The sequence below is a fragment of the Ascidiella aspersa genome, chromosome 8 (assembly GCF_963924565.1).
Source record: "Ascidiella aspersa chromosome 8, kaAscAspe10.2, whole genome shotgun sequence".
NCBI lineage: Eukaryota > Metazoa > Chordata > Ascidiacea > Phlebobranchia > Ascidiidae > Ascidiella > Ascidiella aspersa.
The window spans coordinates 22,865,013-22,889,605 of NC_139454.1; the positions used below are offsets into that span (position 1 = coordinate 22,865,013).

The 24,593-nt window shown below is 37.6% G+C and overlaps 1 protein-coding gene across 1 annotated transcript; it reads right to left on the reverse strand.

Annotated features, from left to right (window-relative positions):
- Positions 1-326: 326 nt before the first annotated feature.
- On the reverse strand, positions 327-10,323 carry LOC146136915 (membrane-bound acylglycerophosphatidylinositol O-acyltransferase mboat7-like). Its single transcript, XM_083396285.1, has 7 exons — positions 10,112-10,323; positions 8,587-8,716; positions 7,540-7,696; positions 6,735-6,918; positions 3,274-3,471; positions 1,661-1,822; positions 327-525 (listed from the first exon to the last, which is right to left on the reverse strand). Exons 1-7 carry the CDS (start codon positions 10,321-10,323, stop codon positions 327-329), a joined length of 1,242 nt encoding a protein of 413 aa, XP_083252411.1.
- Between the last annotated feature and the right edge of the window lie 14,270 nt (positions 10,324-24,593).

Below are 24,593 nucleotides of genomic sequence, written 5' to 3' on the forward strand. Positions count from 1 at the left end.
ACTATAGTACTTGTCACGGTTAAAAAAATTGCAGTACAGTAAACACTTGAACCTTCACTGTCAACAACACTAATATCACTACAGTTAATTTTTTATGGTAATTAATATGCATTCTCGAAATAGTGATTTAATTTAATGGTCGTCTTTGCGATCCCCAGAGAAAAGGCAAACGATCCACCCCGGGGGTCGCGACCCCCAGGTTGAAAACAACTGCATTAGAGGGTACACGGCACTTCTAATAAATACAGTTTAAAAACGGGAATGGAATCTATTAGTAAAAGGGTTCAATGTAGTGGTAGGTGTTTGGTTTAGGGACTGCATTGCACTTAGTTCACGTTCTTATTCCGACCGGGGCTGAAAAGTCGAATAACGCCGCACATGAGCGTTATGACCAAGGGAACAAGGAGTCCGGCAAAGTACGTTAGACGGAAAAAGTTCCACACGCTTTGGTCGTCCACTGTCACCAACTGGAAAGCCGATATGAAGTAATGGTGGCCGAACGTCTTGAAGAAAATCAAGTGAAAGCTGAAAATACGAGACCTAATTATATTTAACATTTAATTTAAGTATAAAAAAACATCTGCATTGACCAATACTGACATAAGAAAGTCTTTTTTTAGGAAAAAAAGTACTGCGATACGACACAAATGACGTCATTACCCTTGTAAACTAAGAAAATTTGTTATAATCGATAGGTGCAGTAGTATTGATTTTCTTGGTTTTTGTCTACATTTTACGTTCTTTAAGTCTAAGTTTCCTACGAGTACCAATATGACGACCGGCTTCCATGCGATATTTGGCAAACCACAAATGTGGCTTTGATAAGTTTCTGATCAGTCTGTTAAAATTCGCACAAAAAGTTTTTACACTCACAAGACATTTTATATATGCCCACGACTATTCTAGTAAGACAACATATATAGTTGCAATATTTTCAAGAGCTTTATGGCCCACTTAACAAAGTCTTGTGGCCAACGGTTTGGGAACCGCTGGCCGAACTGATATCGTTTTTTGGCGTATGATTTCACCAAAAAAAATTTGGCGCTTATCTTTGGCGGCCAAGTCACATACGAGTCCAGCCATGCTTAAAGGTGCGGCATTTTGAGTGCTATTTAAACCGGTGACATTATCAAGTAGTCTCTAAGCCAGTGGTTCTCAACATTTTATGCTCCGTGGGCCCCTTTGAAAGGCTCTCAACGCTCGTGGCCCCCCTGCTTATAAAAAAAGCGATTTATTTAATGTCTTTTAACTTGTTTTACTTCTCCACGTTAATAACAACTACAGCCATTAAACGTAGTCCAACGAATAAAAAGACAGGTTTGGTTGCGTATTAAACGCACTTTACGACGGCCTTCTTGCTAATTAGTTGATATAAATCTCGGATAGATACCAACAACTGGAGGCATCACTTTGCGAACATATGCTGTAAAATGCGGTATATTACGTTACTTTCCGGTATATTTGAGTAGGTTTTAAAATAATTCAACCCAGCTAGAGTGTTATGCCTGTGGCCCCCCAGGGGGTCGGAGGGCCACGGTTGAGAAACCCTGCCCTAAGCGATTGCAGCAAGCTCTGATAGATAAAATCATATATAAGGAGTCTCAAAGACCTTATATTAGTCCCCTCTACATAAGGCATAACACTAGCCTAGTACACTTACGCCAAGTACAGTCGTTTCTTCCAGTATCCAGAGATGCAGTTTCGCTGCACAGATAAGCAAGCTTCGTCCATTGCCATTACGAATGGCAACTGCAACATGACCCACAAGAATCCAGGGGTGAGACCGTGCCACAGGGCGCTCACAAAAAACACCAACAAAAATCTAAACCACAAGATAGAAATATTAATTGTGCTGTTGCTCTACGAGGCTTAGATAGGGCTACCATATTTTCAGCACCCAAAATGAAGACATTTTTTGCCTGCAAGTAAAACAAAAGTAGAATTGTGAGGCGCCCCCGGTTAAGAACCTCTGCTATAGACTAACTAGAAAAGCTTCTGTAAACAATAAGAACATAGCTTGTCATACAGTAACACTGATAGTAGGCTAGGCCTACAAAACACACCTTTGCTTTATTATTGTGCATTTTTAAGTGTGAGGTTCTGTTGCCATTTTTCGGTCGCAATGTTTACAATAACAATCAAGAAGGTAGAGCTGGTAGAGCAATTTGTTTCAAAACTAGTTTTAAACCAGCTATTCAGCATGTTTCATGGCTACAGTATTTTTTGGAAATAAGTACAACGTATTGCCTAAAGGTCTTGTTAAAAGTATAAGCAACTAATTGAAATGCGAAAAAAGAGGGCATTCGGGCGTTTTTGAGCGTGCTCGGCGGACCATTCAGTTTTTTGAGAAAAGAGGACAAATCCTCCTAAAAGAGGACATATGGTAAGCCTAGCATAATACATACTGAAACGAAGTTCTTCTGGTGCGCATTTGTTTGACTTACGTTTCAGCCTATCCAGGATGCCTTCATCAGGGAATGTAACAACATTTGTGTCGTTTTATTTTGTGTGGTGTTGTTATATACATAGATGAAGGCATCCTGGATATAGGTAGCCGACACGTCGGTAAACAAATAAATACCAGAAGAACTTATTTTCAAAAAAAAAGAATATTGTTAGGGTTTACACCAGAAACCAACAAATTATACCAGAAACCAACAAAATCACAACGGTTTAGTTCTTTCGACTTTCTGTGGTCCTAATATACGGTTGTTCAAGTGTTAACTGGCAAATCGTTTGTTGAATACAAAACTAAGTTAATTTCTGATAAAATAACATATACGTAATTTCATAAGAGCTCGATATAAAATTTGACGAACTTTTACATTATAAAAATGTGAAAAACAACCGGATAAAAAACAGTAATGTAATAGTTTCGGGAAGTGGTCACCAAACTACGACCAGCTGGGTCAATTACCACGACATATTTCCTTAATTAACATGAAGTACATTTAAAATGTTGTTGAGGGCAATTTAAACGAAATTTTGATGAAATTGTAAACTGTCCGACAATTTATTAATGCTCACCACATTTATCATTGCATGGCTTTTTAAATTTCCTTCGTATAGCGTTCATTATGCTAGTAAAGTTAGACACAAGTTTAAATATCCAGCCCGCAATTGTAAATCCTTACACTTATCCCGTCCGTAATGGTCAGACCTTACAGTTATCCGGCCCGAGATGGTCAGATCTTACCGTTATGCTACCCTTTGAAAAAAACAATTGCTCACCCCTGGTTGAGGGTTAACAACTTTTTGCCCATTTCACAATACCTCAAAAGTTTCATGCGTCTAGGAATCAGGTCACTTCTGTAGACGAAATGTACCAGCCACCATTGCACGCACATGTTCCAGTACTGGATAGAGCGGCTAAACGAAGGGTTAAGCAATTCCATCGGTTCGATGTTTCTCACCGTCGTGAAATCCATTTCTTCTTCGCCATCACAAAGGCTCTCATTGGGCTTCGACTTTCTGTGTTTGAGTAAAAGAAACAAGTGGCACTTCAGATTAAGGTGCGAATCTACCACAATTTGCAGTGTTGTAATGACTTAAGTCATTGACTTGACTTAAGTGCACTTAAGTCACTGTTTTCAAATGACTTGACTTAAGCCTTTTGACCAAAATGACTTGACTTGACTTAAGTCTTTTGGACAAATGACTTGACTTGTCTTAAGTCATTATGTCAAATAACTTGGGATTAAATTAAGTGTTTTTCATTAAAATTTATTTTAAGTTTTGCACATTAAACACTTTAAGTGCTGTATATTGCGTTTGTGTTAGTTTTTTAGTTAAATTGTTGCTTATGATCGGACAATTTTACCAATTTCAATAGTTTAACAATTTACTTTTATGCCAATGACATGACTTGAAATTGACTTGCTCTCATAATGTCTTTACTTGGACTTGACTTGGTAACCGATGACTTGGACTGCGACTTGACTTGGGCAACCGATGACTTGGACTGGGACTTGACTTGTTATTTTCGCAAAAGACTTGACTTGCACTTAAGTTATTTTTCAAATGACTTGACTGGGACTTAAGTTATTTCAAAATGACTTGTTTACAACACTGACAATTTGTTAATATTCCAATTTCTTCTTCATACTTCAGTGTTGCAAAACCCCAGTCAAGTCAATTGTAAAAAAACTTAAGTTCAAGTCAAGTTTTTTTTTAAATGGAAATCCAAGTTCCAGTCTAAGCATTTTTTTATTATGAAGTTGGATTATTTATCCTAAGTTTTGCACATAAAACAATTTGCTTGCTTTATGTTGCGTTTTGTGTCATTTTTAGTTGGATTACTGCTTATAGTCGAATAAGTTTACCAAACAAGTCATTTAAAACAGCGATCAAGTTTTTGTAGTATGACTCTCTTCTGTACATCTACTGTAGGCCTTCAGGAGGAATATATTATTTGGAATTTTTAAATCTGTAGATTATTTAACATAGCGTAATTACTTGCGAGTAATGGAGTCACTACATATACTTAACAAGCCAAGTCGTTCATTTCATTTTTTATCAACAGCTTTGTCTGTCAATAGCGGTAAAGACTCAGTTTACAAATGCAAGATTTTAGTGACGATTTAGGGCGTTCCCTACTTTGGTTATTAGATTAGTTGTGCCTGAAGCTACAACAAAAGTGAGTAATGAGAACACAATGCGAATTTCCACAAGCGAGTGTACTGCGGTGACGTCACGCCCTTACAGACCCCCACTTAACTCCCTATATGAAGGTAGTTTGAAGTTCAAGAGCGCCATTGAAAATAACTTGTTTCAGATTTCGGTGGTAAGCAACAAACTGTGTCTATTGACCGTTTAAAGCCGGCAATAATAGATGTTTCACAACCCTTACCAACATCAAATATTAAAAAAATGGGGACGTTTGTAAGAAACGCCTCTTTGCCCCTTTTAATTGTGTTTCGTTTAGGTGTCTCGTTTTGACGTGTCACGGCTCAGTCTTTAACTGTATGGACACGCTCAATAAAAACAACTTCGCTACAACACCGATCTTGCATTTAACATGAGGGTTTGTCATCGTAGTTGAATTGCACAGTTGGTTACCTGAATTCCACAGTTGGTCCTTGCATAGGTTGTGGCTTGCTGCTTGCTGGATACGTCCCCAAACCAATAACGGCGCATATTAGTTCAGAGAAAAGCCAGGCAGTGGCAAACAAAGTTTGGTAATGAAGACCAATCAGATAAACGTAGAGTAGTCTGAAAAAGTAAGTATTTTTTATTTTTTTTATTTATTTTTTATTTTTTTCTGTTCACTCAAAAAAAAATACACGTAGTATTGTTGCACCGATTATTTAGAATAAAATCATGCGCGATAAGGTCTGGAACAACGGACTAGCAATAATAAATAAATGGACCTAAGCACCCGATTCGATTTGTTTACAAACTGCAAAAACATCTTCAGTAGCGCAGTTAAAGTTAGTTTAGATATGGCTTGTAAACCGTGGGCGTTTAATAAAACAAAACAAGATTATCCTGTGTGTATATACATTGCCCATAGATTGAAGGAAGATAATTTATATAGGCTAGGCACTCGATTCGATTTGTTTTCAACGCTTGTAGCGCTCGTACAAGGTTAATCGGGGCTTTGAATCGTCTGTGTTAGAACATGTGTTAAAAATTGTACGCTTGCCTAGAACAGGATACAGGCGAACAGCGAATGTGCCGACTAATCATGCATAACGAAACGTTGCCAAGCGATTTCTAACACAGAATAACCGCTGGCCTAACCTCAAACCCCACACATAGCTCCTGGAAAAAGTTCAACCCTAACCCAAATTCTAGCCCACGCATTAGGCCTACAAAACCCTAACCCAACGCAGAGGCAAACTGTCCGGGGTCAAAACAGCGGTGCCCCAGTGGCGCACAGCCAGACGTCGGTAGCGAAACTGCCGACGACAGACCGACGGCCCCCAATTGTCGCATATCATCTACATACAGTTTTGGTGTTTTTTTAGGCCAATTAGGTTTTGTTCTTTTCTTGTTTTTGACTTATTTCTAGTGGATTAGGTATTATTCCGACACTGTGTTCCCGTGGTAATAAAACCTTCTTTACAGAAAAACTATGTTTTCATAATAGGATAATTCCCGAATATTGTGGATGAGCGCTTTAAACATAACTAATTCTTGGCCGAATTTAAATATTTTTTTAGATTTATTGAAGTCCGACCACAGGGGAAAATACGTGTTTGCCAGGCGAAATAGTCTTTAGAAGGATTTTACTGCTTTTCCAAAATTGTTTTGACATACCAATGATTTAATTTGGAATTGACTTGCTTTGGCAATGACATGTACTGTAGCTCAAGTCATTTCAAAAAAAAATTGTTCACAGCCAGGGGCTCGCAGTCGGACTCAGAAATCGACGGAGTCGGTTTGTTTTACTGGAGTTGGACTCGGAAATCGAGTAAGACAGCATGCGTAAAACTACCCGTGTCCGACATGTGAATGCTCAGTACAAAATTTGAAACTGATATGGCAGCAAACTGTAAATTTTAAAAGTGGAATAGCGTATGGTGGATACTTTCCAACCATAATGAGTTATATCACACCCATAGTGGATTACTCAATATCCAGCTTTTCCGCTACGGAAATAGGTGGAATACCGGCTGTAGAGTCGGAGCCGGCCTCGGGACTCGACGAAATCGCAAATTTAGTTATTTTTAACCGGCTCCACAGCCCTGTCCACAAGACGGCTAACAGGGGTACTTGAATCCTATAGTCACCTGGTTAAAAGTGGATCGGTGAGGAAACGCTGGCTGGTAAAGTATGTCCGGTACTGCATTAGGTAGAGAAAGGCCATCAACATTAACAGAAACTTTAACAGGCAGTTTATGGCGCGCTTTCTCAGTGGTGCGTAGTTCTGCTGTTTCAACATGTCGCTGTACGTCCTATACTTGCAAATAGGCCCTGCAGAAATACGTAACGGCTGATGATAAGAGATAATGTCCAATACTTAACATTTCAAGCCGATACCCGATTCCCGATATTTTAAACACGAAGCATCGCGAGCCGATACGATACCAATGACGTCATACCTAAGCTCAAACAAACAAAATAGTTACAATAAAAACTTTTTTTTTTCAGGTCATAAGTTCAATATTTTCTGTAGTTCTAAAATTGAATTACCATTAGTTGTTATCTTAGTATACCGAAAGCCATTGCAGGGTTTGCAACTGTGCATGTTTCATCATAGGTTGTAATCTTATTAGTTTTTGTTGAATATGCCTTTCAAGGTGCCAATTGCTACTTTGGGCAACAAATCATGGCTGACATACATTTATGATTTTTGTAACGGATCGGCACCGATAACACTCTAGTATCGGACGAGAACCGATACTAACATTTGACATCGTTTATCGGCTTCAATCCGGTATATTATTATCGGACTACAATAACGATAAGTAGTGTTGAAAAAAGCGATTTTAAAAATTTTCGAATCACATATATGTAATTTGTAAAATAGCCGAAGTCAAACTCAAGTATGTGAAAAAAATGTCGTAATATATTTAAGAAATTTCTTAGTTTCACCTGTAAAGAGGCCAAAGGGTTGAGTCATGTAGCAAATTAGGTCAAGAGCGCTAGGTTCCTTTTCAAGCGAAAGAACGCCGAAAGCGCATTTACTCGGCGATTCGTTCTCTTTTTTTCCGCGTCGAAATTCTACGATTTCGTAAGTTACGACGATCATCTAAACACAAAATCCAAATTTCGTCCATCACAAAATCACTTATGTGCGGAAAGAAGCAAGCAGTTTGTTTAAAATTTAGTTTATGTAAGAACAAATCAAGATGTAGTTCTGTTAACTATAGCTTAGTTATACGTGAGAGGCAAATAAGAATTCAATGTATAAGGGGCTACAATTAGGCTCGTATAAAAAAACTTTGTTTTTTTTGGTGAGCATGACAATTTCATTCATAGATTACGTCACAACGTTGCGTCGTACCGTGACGTAACAATCTAACCTGAGACTTTAAAAAGTAATCTTATAAACGCCGCACAGTTCGTTAAGTTTGTTAAAGATTGGAAAGGTGTTCCTTTTAACACAAATTATGATTCGCTCATAGCGTCTAAAGCCTTTACATCGTTTAAGCCAAACTTTTTCTAGATGTTACCATAGAGCGTACAACGTCTTTGGGTTGAAACGTTTTATAAAAATGGACAACCATATGCTATCCCAAGTCAAGTCCCAGTCAAGGGTGAGTCAACTTCAAATGAAGACATTGACTTAAAAAGAAAAAGTTAAACTATTAATTGGCAAATAGGTCCCATTATATCAGCAATAACTCAATTTGAAATAACAAAACCCTATAGCCCATACCGTATACAACATTAAAATTGTTTTACGTACAAAAATAAGGACAAATAACCAATTTTATTTCCAAATATTTAATGAAAACACTTAATTTTAACCTGAGATATTTTACAAAATGACTGAAGTCCAAGTCAAGTCAATGGCCAAAAAGACTTCAAGTCAAGTCATTTTGGTGACAGGACTTAAATCATGTCGAGTCAATTCATTTAAAAACAGTGACTTAAGTCATTACAACAATGTACTAGATGGCACACATAAATCCATACTTTAAGCACAGTAAGCATCATTAATGATCTTCCAAGCGAGTTTTCCGCTCTTGAAAGTCCCAAAGTTTCCGCCAAGTCGAAAAGCAACTTTACCGCGCAGCAGAACGCAAAAATCAGGCGCGGTGAGTTTCTGTGAAACAATAACCTCGTAAAAAAGGATGCCAACATCGAAATAACTAAAATAAAAAAACTCATAACTCAAAGTCTACAAGTATATACAATGATAAATGATGTTCGATACTTGACATTTTGACCCTATACCGATACCCGATATATTTGGCAAAAGATATATCCGATACCAAATGACGTCATTAATATAGTCAAACCAAAAAAAATATAACCAATAAGTGTACGAGTGATTAAATCAACATCGGTAAGTCTACAAGTAGCCTGTATACAATGATTAATGATGCCCGGTACTTGACATTTTAATCCTGAGCCGATACCCGATATTTGGGACGAAAATATCGTGATCCGATACCCGATATTTGGGACGAAAATATCGTGATCCAATCCGATACTGAATGACGTCATTATTATGCCCGAACAAACAAAATAGATTTAATTGAAACGGTTGACGGTTTTCAAGCCTAAGTTTGTAATAGCGAGAAGAAGTTTATTTAATTAAAGAAGTTTAAAAATTCATTTAAAAAAGAAGTTATGTAGCAAATCATGGCTTAACTACCTATATTAATTGAGTATCGGATCGGCACCGATACCACCTTATAGAATCGGACGAGTACCGATCAGGGCTGCGGAGTCGGACTCGGGACTCGGGACTCGAGGAGTCGGTTTGTTTTTGCTGGAGTCGGGACTCGGGACTCTGGACTCGAGTAAGACGTTGCAAAACTACCCGAGTCCCGAGTCCGACATGCGCATGCGCTGTACCACATTTTAAAACTGAAACGGCCGCCAAATGGAAATTGTAAAGGCGACTCAGGTTATTTTTAACCGACTCCTCAGCCCTGGTACCGAAACTACCATTTTGCATCGGATATCAGCCCCGAATTGATATTATCGGGCATTCTTGGTTATGAAGAAAGACGCATTGTTAAGATTTTAAATGCTGCCTACTTCTGTATGAGCTATGATATTCATTCTACGTCTCACTACAACCTCCAGCCATTATGTTAAGAAATATTTCAAAACATACGCAAAATGCTATATTCTTCTGTATGAGCTTTGATATTTATTATGCGTCAACTACAACCTCAAAGCATTATCTTAAAATTTAGGAAAACGCTCACAAAATGCTTCTCACTTCTGTGTTTGATATTCATTCTACGTCTAACTACAACCTCCTGCCATTATTTCAAGAATTATTTTAAACGTTCGCAAAATGCTACCTACTTCTGTATGTTCTTTGCTGTTCGTTCCAGTACAACCTCCAGCCATTCTCTTAGGATTTATTGAAATGCTCATAAAATACTACCTACTGTACTTCTGTATGTGCTCTGCTATTCATTCTTCGTTTCAGTACAACCTACTGTCATTATTATCCAATTTGTGTTGATGTCATACTCACATGAAAGCGCTCTTGATGAGGCAACATGACCCGCCGACCATGACCGCGAAGTATATGACGTCAGTGCCGCAAGCAATCACGACCATGAAGCTTCCGATAATGAAAAATATTTCCTGTTTGTGCCGATGGATCCCAATGCATCTGAAAGTTACGGCCACAAGAAAACAAACCAACAGAAGCACAACCTGCTGGACATGATTCGAAATCGCCATCTTGCTCTATGACAAAAAACACATTGATAGTTCACCACAACTTACGTTTATGCAAGATTTGCAGTGTTGTAATGACTTAAGTCAGTGTCAATGACTTGAATTAAGTGAACTTAAGTCACTGTATTTAAATTACTTGACTTAAGTCGTTTTGGTAAAATTACGACTTGACTTAAGTCGTTTAGACAAATGACTTGACTTGGACTTAAGTCATCGAGTCAAATGACTAGGGTTGAAATGAAATGTTTTCATTTAACATTTTATTATAACATTAGGCTATTTTTCTCAAGTTTTGCACATAAAACGATTAGATTGCTATCATGTTGCTATTATTTTTTTTTAAGTGTTGCCCATAATCGGAAAAGTTTCCCTTTTTTAAAGTTTATCGTTTTATTAGTATATTAGTGGTTCGACTTGGAGATCACTTGCTTTAATAACGACTTGGAGATGATCTGCGCTTATAACTTAACTGGAACTTGACTTGGGAAACTAATAACTTGGACTGGGATTTGACATGCTATTTTTTTTTAAAGACTGGACTTGGACTTGAGTTATTTTACAAATGACTTGATTGGTACTTAAGTCATTTAAAAATGACTGGTTTACAACACTGCTACAGCCTTTAGGTACGACAGTCTTATTGGCTTTAGCAACTTTTTTATCCTTGTAATGGAAAACACCTGCGACTAAGACTCAAATTTATAGCATTATTACCAAAATATAACTTATTTAAACGAAGGAGCAATTAAACTTAGTAATTCGGTGCAGTATAACCTAAATCTAGTTATTCCGCCAATCTAAATACCACTATACAGTACACATAACTACATGCAAATCTGATTTGGGATTTTTCAACTGCGACACAATAATAATGTACGCACGCTTCCTAATTTTAGGACAAATAGCTCTGCATTTGCGCATCCTGTTTTTATTTCCTTTCGTGCCACTGCGTGTCATTTTGATCTAGTTATTTTTTTTAAAAAAAGCCTGTCGACTGTCGTACACCAGTTTGGCCGAAATTCGGGTTTGATATGGTTTCAATAGGTTGCTGAACAAAAATACGCTAAACTCTCAATACAAAGAGGAATGTTTTGTGCAGTCAACACTTAGCAGATATTGAGAAATTTGAGTTCAATTATTTTGCTCTAAATTTTCATGTGTGTACCAAAATGAGAAGTTTAAATGAAAACATAAAAATCAAGTCAACGCATGAAACACGATTTTTTTAATTGTTGTAGGATTTTTTTAACTTTGGGCTCGTTTAGATCGCTTTGGAGGAGTGGTTCCCAAATATGGGTCGTGAAGGGTAAGAAGTGGTTAGTGCAGGATTCAAATCTGGCAAAAGTTCGACTGTTGTAAATTAGTCATTGAACTTTTTGTTGTAAATTTTCAATGAAGTTTTTGTTGTAAATTTGTCATTGAACTTTTTGTTGCAAACTTCTTTATAAACTCCTTCTATTTAAGTTTCTTCCATCCTACGTACACTGAAGTATTGTACCATGAGCATTTATTTGTCGACAAGTCACATTCTTCAATAAATCACTTTTGCGACGGTAATATATTGGAGCTAAATAATTTAGTGAATCTGCCAGTAGAATAAACGCCATTAAACCATTTTGAAATCTTTGCAAAGGATTGACTATATTTACAACAATAAATAACATATTACATACTAATTGTCTGAATCGTGGGTCGCGAGATGTTCACAAAATTAAAATTTGGTCACACTTAAAAAACTCTTTGGCTTAGAGTTTAGATAAGCAACAAAATCATTTTAGAACAATGTTTTATGTTACCTCAAAACATAGGTCGGCGAACTCAATATGAGCCTCAATTTAAATTATTTGTGAACGCCTGCCAGTTATTATGAGAAACACGTGGTCATATTAAATCGCAGGTATGATCAGTCCCCAATAAAAATAAATTTTCCTCATGATTCACGCATGACTGAGTTTTAGTCACGCAACTTGGTAAACAGAAAGTTACTGCAGCAGTCTGGCACATTCGTACTGCTGGATTTCCGGAGCTAATACAGTTTAAAGCGAGTTGAAAATCAAGATGGCGCTACCAGACAATAAAACTATTAGTAGATCAGTCGACGAGGCATCAGCCCGCATATCTCAGTACATCTACAAAACGCCACTTACATTATCGCAGTCACTTTCCAAGGAAAATGGCTGCAAGGTTTACCTGAAATTAGAGTCTGAACAAATAACTGGTTCTTTCAAAGTGCGCGGCGCCTTCAACAAGCTTTTGCTGTGCTGTGAAAGGACAGAAAACCAGTCACAGGCTTTTGTAACCGCCTCAACAGGCAACCACGGAATGGCAAGCGCTTTGGCGTTATCAACCCTAAAGCGACGTGGTGTAATATGCGTTCCTACAAACATCAGCAAGGCAAAAGAGGCTACTTTGCAGCTGTACGACGTTGACTTAGAAAAACACGGCGGCGACTGCGTTGAAACTGAAGCATTCGCGAGAAAAAAAGCCGAAGCCAACGGTTCCGTGTTTATATCTCCCTACGCCGACTTGGAGGTTATATACGGACAGGGAACTGTGGCCAAAGAAATTTGCCAAGACCTCCCGAAAGCTGACGCTATCTACGTGGCGGTTGGTGGCGGCGGGCTTATATCGGGAATCGCAGCTTACGCTAAAACATTCAACCCGAAAATCGAAATCGTTGGCTGTTTGCCGGAACAGTCAGCAGTCATGTTGGAGTCAGTAAAAGCCGGTCGCATCCTTACAATGGAGAGCTTTGAAACCCTGTCGGACGCCACAGCTGGGGGAATCGAAGAAGGTTCGCCTACTTTCCCGCTGTGCCAGAGACTGGTTGACACATGGCTGACTGTAAGTGAGGAGGAAATAGCCAGGGCGGTGTACTGTTTGCTCGACACACATCACAAAGTGGTGGAGGGCTCGGCCGGCGTGGCGCTGGCCGGTTTTCTGAAAAACAGGGAAAAGTGCGCGGGTAAGAATGTGGTTGTCGTTCTTTGCGGCTCCAACATCGCAACGAGCAAGCTGACAGCAATCGTTGACTCCTGCAAGAAGGACATTTGTTCTAATCTAGACCATGAATTGTAATCCATGCATTTCCACAAATACAGTTAGGATTTTATATTACGGAGTAGATTTGTGATGACAGGTTTATTGAAACATTATATCGGGAATCGCAACGAGCAAGCTGACAACAATCGTTGACTCATGCAAGTAGGACATTTGTTTTGTGCCATGGGTGGGCAAGTTTTTCCAGGCAAGGGCCAAAACCAAACCCAGCAAGGTCTCGGGCTGTGCTAAATTTCCACTAATAATTTTATATGATTTTTAACTAGTAAAATACAATAATTCAGGACTTTTATGCAATTAACAAGGTCTAAGGATATTAACAGGGCAAATGGTTTGCGCCAAACGCAACAAATGCTTTAAAAAATGAGGTTAATTGGCTCACAGATTTATTGCTCTCCAGAAATCCAGCAAAAAGTTGTGGTTATAAGCACAAAAACAAGGCGTTTATCTGGTTAAAAACCTTAGTTGAACTTAAAAGGGGTTATTTACGTAACAACGGCTTTGTTTTAAATACGTTACATTTTGGGCATTACCGCGCATCCGGGGGCCATAGGTTGTTGTAGACCAGGGGTACGTTTACCCCTTGGTGGTACGAAGCACCAAAGCAGGGGGTACGATTAGGCATATTTGTTGACAATGCTTAACAAGTACGAAAGCACCAACAAACGAAATTAGTAAATTGACTGAGTGTTTGTGTGTTGTAAATATTGTTGAAGTTCCAAGACCTTATTTAAAGCGTGCATTCAACAAGGAAGTTATAAATACACTGAGTTTAATTGCTGTATTATTACAATTTAATTTACTTACGTCGCAATTGTAGATAAGGGGTACGAGAAAATTTCATGAAAGCTCAAAGGGTGCGAGCGTTAAAAAGGTTAAGAAACATTGTTCTAGACTATGAATTGTAGTACATGCATTTCCACCAAATACAGTTTGGATTGTTTTATATTACCTCGATTTGCGATGACAGGTTTATTGAAATATTCTTCAGTTTTGCAAACACGTTTTCAGAAAGGTCGATATTCCCCAAACCAACAACCCGGTCCGATCTACTTTCAATAGCAAATGGCTTAAAGCCGGGTTAAAATCGTTTTCCACCAGTCTTTCAATCCAGGAGCGTTAACTTACAAAGTGCGCCTATATGAATACAACTACTGTGCGTTGAACTTTTAACGTTTTGCCACTGAAAGACTGTTAGTTATTGACTCGATACGCAGAACGTATAAAGCTGCTACTTTTGCCGTTGCAATTGGTGATTCTTGTGTTTCAATTTAGTTGTTATTGCGCTTTGCGTCATGAACTTCGCAAATTATTCACGCTACACACTTAATTTACACCAAATGACCGTTTATAAAAACTGCTGTCAATAACTGCATTTTTTTAGCGACCCAATAGCTTAACCTTGTTTTTCCACCGGCAAGCTGACATCAGTCGTTGAATTCTACAAGTAGGACACACCTTTCGTTTGAACGTATAAATTTGGTTTTGGTGCAAAGCTTTGCTCTGAGAAAATACACCAGCATAAATACAACAATCAAGATGCAAATCCGATTTATTGAATATACTGTTGCTGCGAGGCATCGTATGGATTGTAAAATTTTCTCCAGGCAATATTTTTTTTTAATCAGACCGTTAATGATTGACAGGATATATTGACGTTTTAAAGCAGCTTCTCAATTTTCGGCTGATGATTCTTGTTCTTACGCATTGTCGCCTAATAAATGTTAAATTACTCTTTTTTGGTTTATTGCCTACGGTATAACAACCACTTGTACTTTAAATTTCATACCATTTTTTACATAAACCCACCCAGTTTTGTCTGGATCTGAATAGGCCTATTTCTACAACAAAATGCCATGTCGTCTCAATACGCCTGCGAATGCATTTGTCAACAAAACATTTCATTGCTTGATCACAGCTGAACCGGAAAACTACTTGATGCATTGAGTACGGTTCGTATTTATGTGCAAGAACGTCGTACTGTGGAGGATTTGGATTTTAAATGCCTAATCCTATTTTGTTGATTTGGTTGGGTCGCCGACTGAAATGGTTTTATAAGGTTAGATATGTTAAGGTTTTAAGCAAAATTTCTACGAAATTCAAGAAACTTGCAAAGGCAATACTAAAACATGGCTCACATTCATTTCTTATTATACTAATTTATTCTGTAATTTAGTATAAAAATCCATTCATTTTCAAAATTCAGTGGAAAGAATCGGGTCACCGATTGTGAAATACGTAAAATATTCATAAATGGCGTCACAAAGTTACGTCATAATGATACGCCCGAAACAGGTAAAAGCTAAAGCAAGTGAACCTCGTAAAGATAATCGTTCGAGGTAGCGCGCGAAAATACAACCAAAATATTAGTTTAAATATATTGAAGCAGGTGGCCCGGTGAAAAAGAACACTTTTTAACGACATGGAGTACCTATAGAAAAAATATTTTAGCGAAACGCCTCACCGGAGCATTCCGAGAGAATAATGTATGCTCGATGTTCTCCAACCCCGTAGTGTGGGTATGACACCCTTATGGGTGAATTTTTGTATGTTCACCAGGCAGTATTGGCTTTAGCCGTTGTACTGTTTAATTGTTGTAATTGTACATATAAGGCAATAGGCACAGTCAAATGTTAATGTGTAGGATTTTCACGACTGCTTATTACTAACCGGAACCATACATCCTCCGCGTTGTGTCCAGTTTGAATGGAGAGGCAATGGCTAGACTTGAGGTTAGAAGATTAACCACTACTTATAGCCTAACCTGCGAGAATACAATTATGAATTTCAAAGTAACGTGAGCGCTAATTATAGTGACAAATTAATTACATTGGCTAACAAGGTATACTGGGTTGACAACTTGTTATGGTCAGGGATACCAGACTCGGCAAAGAAAACCAGGATCAGACATTTTTAAAGGAATATATATTTAACCTATACTGACATTGTTAGTTTCGACAAGTAAAGTAAAATGCCAGCTTAGGCAAAGTATATATTCATTTAAAAAATGTCTGACAAGGGTTTTTAAACTTTGAGTTTTATTGTTTATATACCGGTACGCTTAATTAGCGGAACAGTGATCGACAATGCAGAAACCTGCTGTCATTAATTTAATATTCCATGAAGATAAAACCTTTTTATAAGTTAGCGTTCGTCTTTGGATGCTTTCAATTTTAAAGCAAAGTTTCATGTTGCTTACGACATTTGCAATCGCGCGGAATTCGGCAGCTTTTAGATGACGAACATTTCGTACCACATAATTTGGTACGTCATTTCCACACAATATCCTTTGTTACGCTGTCACTTCACTCATTTAGCTGTGTGAGGCGTTTTTGTTTAATATAGCGACAACAAAAAAGAAAAAAGCATATTAGTGCAACACAGAAAGATCAACCGAATAATAACTGGGGTAGTTATTTAAGGAAAAAATTTAAATGGCAAACTATAGGATGAGAAAATGCCTTACCTGTTTGAATAAACTTAGGAGATGGTTTCTTACTTTTGCCTTGTTTCCTTTGCTTTGCGTAAGCTTGGCAGCTGTTGGTGTTACAGTAAGGTAAGGTTATGAAGTTGAAATTGGGAGACAACACTGCGTCTGTAATTATGAACCGCTAAAGTGTTAGCTCTGTTTGTGATTAGTATGGGAATTATTTTTTGACCTAAAATAAAAAAAAATGACAAATGTTGACCTAACATTTAATTTTGACTTTTTGCCCGGTCTAAAAATAATCCCCCTAGTAAATAATTGTTTTTTTTTTTATCTTATATAAATTTAAGTTGGCGGGCTCTAATAATGACTTGTACAGAGAATTAGCTTGTTATTAATTCAAAAATACATGACTTAGACTTCGACGATTTTAAAAAAAACTTGACTATAGGACTTAAATCATTTCACAATGACTTGTGTGCAGCACTGTGGATAAGTTTATGTCAAAACAGTATAAGGATTGCTCGTTGGTTTGTATTTAATTTAGCAAAACATGGACAATTTACAAAAAAACATGAGCAATTTTTAAACTAATAAGATATTTCACTCAAACTTCATGACAATGGTCTAATAATATTCTCAAAAAAAAAACAGTTGAAATACCACTGGTCCTAATAGCAATTTGTTCAGCTACGCAATCGCAGTGGAACTTGGTCACGTGGATCCGCTTCCAAACGTTTCTGACATCAGTGAAGGTGGGAATCGTCCACCGGCAAGTTACTTATTCACACTGGTCTGCACTTGGACCTCGCTTTTGGGATTCATAACAGTGGCGAGTTTTTACAGGTTGTATGACAGTTTTTTTTCAAACCATTTGCCCCAATACACTAGTGCAGTGATTTTAAACGGTGTTCCGTTGTTAATGCCTGATTCTGGCCATTTAGAGCTTACTTCGACAGATTTAAGACTTATATTCCGATCTGTAGGCTACGTTTTTATGACTATATTAGGAACTGGTCGTGCTAATCCTATAGTCTTATACCGAACTGTATTTTATTCCGACGTTGATGTTGTTCTTATTTCGATCTTATGGCTGGAGTCCGTTGCGAGAAACGGTTGAGAACCACTGCACTAATAACTAGGCGCTGAAACTAGAGATACGTATAACATCGACTGATATTTCAGTCTTATCGATATATTGGTGTCGGTAAGTTAGGCCGATATTTTTGCCGATACTTTACTATGAAAACATCATATAGTTTTGCTTGTTTTTGTAAACGATCAAGATTTTAATTTATAAACTTGCAAATTTGACAGTGTTTAGCATCATGCGAAGTTAAACACAAAAAGCGAGTTGTATTATCAAAATACTGTTTGCATTTTAAAGTAAAATCGGTATCAACATCGCTGAACAAAACATAACAAATCGGTTATCGGGATCGGTCCAAAAAGTAATATTGGTCGATATTTTATTAAAACTACACTTAAAGTCGTCTGTTTTGTCCAATGTGGCTAGTTCACATGAACAATAGCAGGCTCGCTTTGTTATTTCACATTTTGCATGCATGTACCGGTAGCGTTGTTCCGAAATAAATTTAAATCTATCTATCTATATCACTACGCTTAACGTCTGCGCCCTTGTTGCGCTTGTAACATCTTAGTGCTTATTAAACACACAGGCATATCATTGGACTTATTGGTAAAAAATCGATTACATAAATAACCTTCCACAAATCAAGTCATTATGAAAGTTTGTCTAAAGCGTATTTATTTCAAATTAAACATATTCCTCTTCAAGATTTATTTTTTAAATTAGCCTCGTTTATTTCTGTTTTTATTTAGTGGTTGGTATGTAACCGAACACGCGGGAATGAATGAGGCAATTAATATATTATAATAATTTTTTCTGTTTATTTTTTCATTTCACATTACTAGATCAGAGAAAATGGGGCTGAACAATGATGATTTGATTTGTGGGTTGCTTGAAATAACGTTCTTACTGTGTTATTTGCTGAAGGTATGTGATACAACGGGACAAACAATCTTTGTGCAACAAACTGGCATTGGCGTTCGGCTGTATGTTCTTCTCCGCTTTAACTGTAGTCGGGGCAGTTCAGGTATGGTTAATTTGTTTTTGTAAATACCTCGGTGTGCAGTTGAAAAGTGCTCTTACATTTTACATACCCTATATATATTAAACTTTATTACTTGGCAAATCCCATTTGTTTCCTTAAAATTATGGTGGATCCATATATTTTGAAAACAAGAAAGTTAAAAATATTAACGCGAAAAAAATAATTACTTATATTTTATATAATTTAATTATAAATTTATTTAAGGTTATTCTATTTTAGAATATTTTCTAGTTTTCTCGAATCGGGTAAATTTTAAATCAAATCTACATTGGGAATGCTTTAAAACTTTAAATTCTAATCTGTGGATAATAATGGCTTGAGGTTGTAGTAATACGTATAGTGAGAACATCAAAGCCCATAGAGAAGTAGGTATCCTATCAACTTAAACGTTTCAAATAACTCTTTATTTATTTTCAACATCCATATTGACAATTAATAAAGAATAACGTGAAATCTTCAAAGTGATACCTACTATGTGTGGAATTGACAATTCTAATCTATTAGAAAAATGCTAAAAAATGGGTTTCAATGTGTGGTTATAACTTGGTAGGTGGAAAGCGCGCGAACCGCCCACGTGGTTGCGGCAGTCACAGCTTTCATGGCCTTAAACTTTTATCTCTGGGCTGTGATTTACATCAGTTGGCATCAACTTGTTAAGAATGACAACTCGAAATGGATGGCGGTCGCTCGATGTTTCATAGGATTCTTGGAGCTGATTTCTATCGTTACTTGTATCTTTTTACGCACTGCTTACCAGTGTTGTAATAACTTTAACTGCACTTAAGTCACTGTTTTAAAATGACTTGACTTTAGTCTCTTCACAAATGACTCAACTTTTTTTATAAATTAGGTTATTTATGTTCAGTTTTGTACGTAAAACAAATAGCTTGCTATATGTTGTGTTTGTTTTTTTGTGTTTTTTTTTAGGTATTGTTCAAAATCGGACGAGTTTACCTGTTTTTATAGTTTAACGTTAATTTTTATGACAAGGACCTAACTTGGATTTGACTTATTATTCTTTCAGACAATTTTTACAACGTAAATACAATTTTTTTTAATTGAAGTTTTGCCAATTTTGACAAATGTAGATGATTGCGCGATCAGACTGCATATTTGCACAGACATTCGCTCAAGTACAACAGATGATTTTAAGATTAATTGTTGAGTGAATTCACTTTATAACTTAAATCTCTATCTAACTCCTTGAACGAAAAGCTTGGATCCACCCCTGATGTCGTAATAGTTTTACGAAGTGGGCCTTCAAAAAACTGATGATGCCTATTTATAAAGCAAAATATGTATTTCTGTAAAATTTTAAGAAAAGATGTTATGTTTTATTCCTGTTTTTGTAAATAGTCTTAAGATCACCTGTGCAGTGTTTTTTTTATATTACAGGGTTACTGAATAACATTATAAAAAAAACACTTTTTTCTTTGTTTTATATTATATAAATTACATTATAAACAAAACATACCACTTTTATGTTTTGTTTTTATTTTCCAATAATGACTTCAGATGATTCCTTAACATGAAATACTTTCAGGGCTGGTGGCTAAAATCATGGAAGGGGTAAGAAACAAGTTAAGTCATCCGGTAGAGATATCTGATACTTTGTATTTCATTTCGATAACGATACCCTATAAATCGGTCAAAAAACTGCCGTCCGATACCAAATAAAGCGATAATTGTGTACAAACAATCACAAAAGTACAATTAATAAAGTTAAAAAAATATTTAAGCTAAATGTTGCTTAAGAAACATTAATTGCCTTTCATCCTTAATTTACGTTTTTCCAAGAAAAATATAAAAGATGTGTTACATGTTAAATCATGTCTAAAATACAATATTTAATGACTGATATCGGATCTGCACCGATGCCACAAAAAGATCGGACGATGATAATTAGTTTTCCTAACGCTCAGGCGAATTTTAGCCTAAAAAACCTGAAAATTATAGTTAATTTCTTTATTTTGGCGTAGTATTGACGTCGTTCGATATCAGACAGGTTCGCCAAACTTTTTGTCTAAAATATCGTGTATCGGTTGAAAATGTCAGGTATCGGCCATCCCTACCCTTGTATAGTTTTGCAAACACCTATTTACGAATCATGTGGCGCCATATAAAAACTAATTGTATTGTATTCTCGTGCTTCATCACGTCCAAATAGAAATGATAATTTTTTCGTGCACTTGAACCGCTTTCATTTCTACATTGACCTGATGAAGCACGATTGTACAAAAGCTTGTCGAAGATCAATACAATTTGTCTTTATATAGTGCCGCCTGATTACCCTATGTAGAATTAGACAAATAAGGAAAATAATTGTTTACGGATCGTTACAAAGATTTTTTACACATCGTATACCTTTTTTGTGCAGGACAACCCGATGACTTTCACGTCGGTATTTGAATGGTCGGTGGCCCTCTTCGGTTTTCTTTTCCTCGCCAGTTTGGCCTACGAACTCCGAAATGTCGTTTCGGCCACGATTGTGCTGCAATTCAGGAACAGCGAGGCGACGTTAACAGCTCCGGATACTGCACCAAACACGAACGCTTAATTTGTACTTTTTTGTGCCCTCTCGCAAATAAATGGTATATCTAATTTCTCGCATTTTTCTCATTTGCGAAACGACGAAAGAACCCACGGACTTATTCAAATGGTAAAAAACTTTCCAAAGTAACTGGCAATGTAGAACCGAATATGGGATATTGGAAATCACCTATAGACCCTTGGGAGATAAACGTCGATTCATGTTCACTGATCAGTATAACAGTAAGGTTCAGTTGAAAGTGTCAATAGCAGTTATTTTTCAGCAGAAAACTACTCTAAAAAAGCTAGCAATTCAGGTCTGACACTTTAAAAGATCATAAAATATATATATATATTTCGCCAGCAATGGCATCGTCAGTAATCTGAATAAACAAAAGTAAAAGTATAAGCAGATTACTAGCGATACCTACTGGCGAAATAAATATATATTTTTTCAGATCCTTTAAAAGTGTCTAACCGGACTTGCTAGCTTTGCTAGAGTATTCTGCTGAAAATAACTGGCATTGACACTCTCAACTGTTGTCTCCTTCAAAGTCAACCCAGCCCGGATTTTTAACAAACCTAAACATTAATTAGATTTTTATAATACTTTGATTTTGTTAATTACCTTAAAACGTCGAATAGGATGCTAATTTAAAGTTATTTTTTAATACAAACTGAAATAACAACCGATGCCAAGTGGTATGAACCCTCCTTCTTCTTCTTTCGTGTTGGTTAGATATCTTGACAGTGGCTTGTGTGCCACTGCGTGGTAGAGGGTGTTGCGGCCAATATTGCTGCCCGACCACCGGGACAGGAAAAGTTTGGACATTCTTCCACGATGTGGTTTGCCGTTTGTGTGGCTCCGCATTCACATAGTGGGGAAGAGGCAAGGCCCCATTGAAACATAGAGGAGGCAAAACGGCCGACTCTTGTTAATAAGCGGTTGCGTCTCACATTCGCTGTTCTCGACAGCTCTGGGGCGTGGTAGCGAGCCGCGGAGATGGATGTAGCTTTGTCTTGTTTGTTGACCATTCCTCTTCCCAGGTTTTCTCCTTCCATTCTGACGCAGTTTTGCCATCAAGGATAGCTTTTTGGAATGACTGTGCTGCGGTTACAAAGGAGTGTCGTGACTTCAGTCGCGTTGCCTGCGCACAGCCTGAGATTTTGCTGTGCAGTAGATGGTCAGGCCACAAGAGTACCTTGCGCGATTGAGCAAAGGTTGCTCCCTCTGGCCTTATGTTAGTTGGCACAATCCCTGCTAGCACTGGGAGGCTGTTTACTGGGGTCGTTGTTAGACAGCCAGTGATGGTCCGCAAGCAGTTATTTATTGGCACGTCCAGTAGTTTGGTGTGTGCACTCCTGGACCATGCGGCCGCACAGTATTCTGCTGGCGCGTATACAAGCGCGAGTGCAGTAGATCGCAAAACTTTGCTGCTGGAACCCCATGTTGTGCCAGCGAATCTCCTAATTAGAGCAGCTCGGGATGAGACCTTGGTCCTCAAACCCTCAAGGTGTTTTCGATACGTGAGGGAACGGTCCAGTTTTACTCCAAGGTAGGTTGGGCACGGGTCAAAGGGAAGGTTGGAGCCGTTACATATGATGCGTATCTCCCTGGAGGCTTCCCTGTTGTTTAAGTGGAAGGCGGAGGCGACAGACTTTGTTTCGCTCAGCACCAGTCTCCATTTTTCAAGGTATGTTGAGAGTGTGTCGACATCCTTGATGAGAGTACTTTCGACAGTTTCCCTACTCCGGCTTGACGTAAGTATTGCGATGTCATCTGCGTTTGAGTATTTGCGGGCAGTGGTTCGGGGAAGGTCATACATGTATATGTTTAAGAGCATGGGTGCAAGCACAGAACGGAGAATGAAACTCCTGTTAGATACCAGTTCCATGATAAACTGTACCATGCGTTTGTCAGGGACGGTTTTCAGGAGCTTGTAGGTTAGGCCCTGGTGCCATATGGTGTCATAGGCAGCTGTCAGGTATAAGAATACAGCGCCTGTTTTGTTGTTGGCTTGGTAACCATCTTCAATATCCTGCGTCAGGAGGGTGACTTGGTCTAATGTGCACCTACCACGTCTGAAGCCTGCTTACTCTGGTGGTAATTGGGGATCAACGACAGGTTCTAATCATGAGTGTATGATTCGCTCAATGAACCCTCCGATATTAACTGTTAAGTTAAAAAAATGACATCTTTGAATTAGCATCCCATCAATTTTTTTTCCATTTTGAATTTTACTAGGGTGGTATCGGTGCTGATCCAATACCTAATTAATTTAAGTCATGATTTCTCTACAATGGCTCTTAGAATTGCGCATGGGCTCTGATTCCATAAAATCAGACATCCCTATTTCTGGTTACCAAGCATCGCTGTTGTAAACAAGTCATTTTGAAATGACTGAAGTCCCAGTTAAGTCATTTCAAAAATATCAAGTCAAGTCATTATGAGAGCAAGTCAATTTTAAATAATGTCATTGACATAAAAGTAAATTATTAAACTATTAAAATTGATAAACTCATCCGATTATAAGCAACAATTTAGCTAAAAAAACACAACTGCAATATACAGCAATAAGAGTTTTAAAGTGCAAAACTTAAAATACATTTTAATGAAAAACACTTCATGTAATCCCTAGTTATTTGACAAATGACTGAAGTTTAAGTCAAGTCGTTTGTCCAAATAATTTAAGTCAAGTCAACTCATTTTCGTCAAATGACTTAAGTCAAGTCAAGTCATTGGAAAACAGTGACCTAAGTGCACTTAAGTCAAGTCAAGTCATTCGAAAACAGTGACCTAAATGCACTTAAGTCAAGTCAATGACTTAAGTCATTACAACACTGTCAAGCGTTTGCTTGATAATTATAGTTAGCTATTATAGTAACCTAGGCTTTAATAAAACAACAGACGATAGCAAGCTTCAAGCGACAACGATTAGTTTACTTTTCAATATTTACAAATCTAAACGAGGCGACCACTCGCGGGCGACACCGCGCGGTAAACGGGTCGCCGGAATGTTGTGCAAAGTTAAATCATGTTAATAAGAAGAAACAGAGAGAGAGAGAGGGAGGGGAAAGAGTTCCTCCTCCGAGGAGAAAGAGAAAATGAAGCGCTGCACCGA